Source organism: Candida metapsilosis (assembly GCF_017655625.1).
Source record: "Candida metapsilosis strain BP57 chromosome Unknown scaffold5, whole genome shotgun sequence".
NCBI classification, from domain to species: Eukaryota; Fungi; Ascomycota; class Pichiomycetes; order Serinales; family Debaryomycetaceae; genus Lodderomyces; species Lodderomyces metapsilosis.
In genome coordinates, this window is record NW_027138163.1 from 373,649 (window position 1) to 378,492 (window position 4,844).

A 4,844-nucleotide genomic window follows, 5' to 3' on the forward strand; every position below is an offset into this window, starting at 1 on the left:
TTTTTCATTGTCTCATTGGTCGCACAAATAAGCGCGCGTTAACATTTCAGGAACAGTCGCAGGTGAAAAAAAAAAAAAAAAAAATTTCTTGTCGTTTGTTGACAATTCTTCCTCCATTGTCTTTAACAATAGGCAACTAAAAGAATGACGTCGTTGATGTTTTATACACCGAGGGCCCATCTACAATGCCTGTGACTACTTAATTGGTTGAAAATCCAAGGTTTCCCTTGCCTAGCCCTCAACTGCATAGGTCCACCCAAATGCTTCACTCAACCCTACTTTTACCTATATATGCATTACTTGCCACAGCAGCTCCATTCAAAAGAGGAAGCTCAAATGATCCAAAGGAATATCTAGTTTCACCATTACCTGGTTGGAATGAGCTACCATCGGACTATGCAAAACCAATCCAATACGCAGGACAGTTGGAGCTTTTTGCTGAAAACAACACAGACTACTTTTTTTGGAAAGTTGTTGATTCGGAGAAAATCCCTGAAAACAAGAACCGTACAACATTTTGGCTCCAAGGTGGGCCAGGTTGCTCATCACTTGAAGCTGTGTTTGCCGAAAATGGTCCATTCAAGTTGAACGAACAAAGACAAATCACTGTCAATGAGGCTTCTTGGCATAAAGTTTCCGATATGGTGTATGTTGACCAACCTCCAATGGTTGGATACAGTGATGGTGAATTGATCCGCAACTTGTACCAAGTTCAGGTTTACTTTATGAGGTTTTTGGAGAAATATTTTGCGTTGTTCCCCGATGACCTTCAGAATGATATATATATTGCTGGTGAATCTTATGGTGGACAATACATTCCATATGTTGCTGATGCGATACTCAAGAGGAACCAAAACTTGACTGACGGGCAGAATGAATACAAGTTGAAGGGATTGCTCATTGGAAACGGATTGGTGGCGCCAGATGAGCAAAGTTTATCCTATGTCGATTGGTTTAAAGAAAAGTCTTTGATTGATGATTCTAACCCCAAGTGGTCTGATATAAATGATGCACAAAAGGCTTGTCAAGATGTTGTTGATGGCAAAGCAGCTAGTCCAAATGAAAATTATGCCTTTTCCTGTCGATCTATATTGTCCATCATTTTGGACGCCACCAAGAATGAGACAGCTCCAACAGATCAGCAATGTGTCAATATGTACGATTTTCAATTGCGTGACTCCTATCCATCTTGTGGATCCTCGTACCCTCCTGTTAACGACATTACAACTCCATATCTCAATGACAGTGAGATCCAACATGACTTGAATGTGCAGCATCCTGTCAACTTTAGCGAATGTAGCACAGTCGTTCAACACGCATTCACTGCTGCCAATTCACCTCCGGCTAAAGAGCTTTTGCCAGATATTGTTTCTCAAATTCCAGTCGTCTTGTACAATGGAGATCTCGATATCATTTGCAACACAAATGGTGTATTGAAATACTTGTCTAATACAACTTGGAACGGTGCATCTGGGTTTGATGACGTCGACAACAAATCTGATTGGGTAGTTGAAGGTAAGAAAGCTGGCTGGGTATTGCAAGAAAGAGACTTGACTTTGATCAATGTCTTTAATGCCAGTCACTTGGTTCCATACACCCAACCTATAGTGTCTAGATACTTGTTTGACTTTGTTACAGATGAGTACACTAAAAACAATGGTGAATTCATCAGTGTTCCAAAAGAGGGACTCTAGTGGAGATGTGAATAGATAACTATATATGTATACCCTTATAAATGCTGTAAGTGCAAGCATGTGATAGTCTCGTATACTGTTGGACAAGTATCTCAGCTTCGATTTCCTCTAGAAAATGCGCAAGCGACAGCGGGCTTGTAGCATAAGGAATCCGAGTCCAAAAATTTGAAAAACATGTTTGAGATGGTTTGAAAATGTTTAGAAAGAGATCAATTCTCCAACCTTCATCCCTATTGCTCTGGAAGAAAAAGTTACATTTAGTAATGAGGACCCACCATTCACTACGATGCATGGGCGAACTTACTATCGTTCTAAGTGTATGTTTATTTCACCATCCTTTCAGTGGCGACAAATAGATTGAGATTTAAATAGATTGAGATTTACAATTTTGCTTCGGCACGTTCACAACATATCTTAATTTGTTGGTGTAAAGTGAATTTACCGTGTCTTGTACTTGCCTGAGTAATGCCTCGCTCATCTTTTACAGTCAACAAAGAACAGAAAATCAAATTTTGGGTGCGAAATCACATTCCTTGTATTGCACTGAATAGTTGCAACTTGCCATAGGCTCCATGGTGGACCTCAATACTGTAATAAACTAAAACACTGGAAAGTGTTGTGTTATTTAAAAAATAACCTGCAGTATTATATGAAACTAGGTGGAAAATCAGAAACGATTCTGAGGCATACAATTGAGTCATCAGAACAAGATTCGTAACATGACAACCTGATGAGACAGGACATGAATGGGATAAATGTGTTTAAATTGGGGTTGTTGCTGTAGCACAGTGTGTAACAAATGAGCAACTTTGGTCCAGAGGTACCCCCAGAGAGTCAAGTACAGTGAAGAAGCTAAGCCTTGATAAGAAATTGGCAAAGTGTGCTATCAGCAGAGTGTACACTATCCAGTAACTGATCTACCCATCTTGTCACAGCAGCATCTTATTGCAAAACTCCAACAAGGAAAATAAAGCAGGCAATTTTACGTCTCTCTTCAAAAATCAAATCGTTGAGTCAATGCAAGACCAAAGTAGGGAACCAGGGTGAAGTTACTATAAAGGTTGAAGTGAATGAACTTGACTTAGTTAGATTCTTTTAACTTTCAAGATAGCTTCAATGATTAATCTTCGCCCAATGTCAAAGTTTTGGCTAATTTTTTGACAAAATTTTATCTTCAGAGAAAATGATTTGCAATACTTCAAAACAACACTCTAAATCCAAAATAAAACTATATGGATAACAAATACAGCTTAATTAAACTATATAACACATAGCTCTGACCATAGAGTCAATATACAAGCAATCAAGAGGATTTCTAAAATTCAAAGCGTGATTAAAATTTTCAGGAAGTGACTTTCCTAAAAGAGTCCAAATCAGAAAACAAGCGCAAATGGTTTAGTGGTAAAATCCAACGTTGCCATCGTTGGGCCCCCGGTTCGATTCCGGGTTTGCGCATTTATTTTTTTTGATTTTTTTTTTTCTTTTGCAGCCTCTGTTCTATATCGTACGGATGTGTGTTACTCGAAAAGCGAAGCATGACCAGAGGAAACACTCGAAACACTCTCATTGATGAGCTCTTGGGCCTCTACTGACGGGAATATCCTTTGCTTTCCATTTTCGTCTCCTGAGATGAAACGAACGGATCAACTACATTCTTAGCTCTTACATGACAGGACATCTCGATAAGGCATCTTATGCGGTACAGCGTGCAGAAAGCAAAAGGGCAACTTAAAAAAAAAAGTTCTGTTTTGTTACTTTTGATTTAGAGTTTTTAAGATGGTCTAAATTGTGCAAAATCGTACGACATATGCACCAAAGCCAAGGGAGAAAAATAGACTAAGTAAGTCAGGCTAAAATTAGAAACCACGCCATACATACATGCAATGCAACGCTAAGAAAAGTTGAACTAGTCAAACAACAAAAACTTTGGTCAGTGATGAAATTTTTTTTTTTTGTTGATGTTTTTTTTTTTTTCATTTCCATCAAATCCGTTTCAACAAGTAAACTTTTTTAGACTTTTTCATGCATAGGAATTTTAGCCGATGTGAGAAAGTGGGGACAATCGCGGCCCAAAGAAAACTTAAACCTTAAATCCATTACACAGTGAAAGGGTTTAGGGCTGCTTGATGTATAGTGTGGGAAAGCGCTTCAGCAGGTATGCACAGGAATTGTACATTAGTTCAGCAGTGACATAATCATGTGGGAGTCAGCTTGAGTGGCTCAGGCGGCATTGATTCAAATCGTATGCAACAGATAAAGAGGTTTTCTTGGAATCAAATCATTTACGTAGAGGTTTGCATTTACGCAGGAGAAAGAAACAAAGAAAAGTTGACTCGTTTCCATGAATACCCGGTGTATGTGACACAATGACAAGAAAGGAGTTATCGTTTCATTCACCTTTTGTCAGAATGATATATGCACCGAGGTTAAAAGGACGTCTGCTCGTTTATTGTTTTGTTTGGACACTTGCATATGCACGATCTAAAACAAAGTGACAATTAAAAAACGCACAAGTGGGCGCATATTTTTTGTTACAAATATCGTCTAACTGTAGTCTACTGTAGAGTTAGTGCTGCGCTGAAAGTACAATTTTAACAAGACACATCAAGTTTAAAAAAGCTAAGATGTCAAGGGGGTGGATGAGAGATTACCGACGGATAATGAAATGCCTAGCAAAGTAGAGCGGAGGCAGACCACATCTCGCAGTAGCCAGGAAAACACAGCGTATCGGTAAAAGTGGAGCTAGGATTTGCATATGCAGTGGGAAAATACAATGGAATGCTAAGTTCTCAGCTCATCCTTTGAAGCTTGATCAGTTGTGAAAAAATTTTTTTTTTTTTGCCCCCTAGTATGCACGGTTTGTTTTCTTTTGGTTTGGGGTTTGCATGAATTCTAATGCGTGGAGATAATTGAGTAAATCATGTGTGTTCCATTGTGTAGTTGATGAGCGGGAGCTCCACAATTTGGTCGTGGCATGATTATAAATCCTTTGCTCTATTGTTTTGAAATTTGTGTGTTGGGTGAAACTTTGTGAAATAGCGGATATTTCTGGATATTTTTACCTATTGTGGAAATAATTACCCGAGGAATATATAGTAAACAAAACAAAAATTTCTACTTACACAAAGCGTACACAGAAAACATGGACGC

General features: G+C 38.6%; 1 protein-coding gene across 1 annotated transcript; it reads left to right on the forward strand. All coding sequences in view use genetic code 12, as the record gives it.

Annotated features, from left to right (window-relative positions):
• Positions 1-260: 260 nt before the first annotated feature.
• Positions 261-1,694, forward strand: I9W82_003894 (KEX1; the record flags this gene model as incomplete). The annotated part of the gene is made up of 1 exon (XM_067692907.1): positions 261-1,694. One exon carries the CDS (start codon positions 261-263, stop codon positions 1,692-1,694), a length of 1,434 nt encoding a protein of 477 aa, XP_067547482.1.
• Between the last annotated feature and the right edge of the window lie 3,150 nt (positions 1,695-4,844).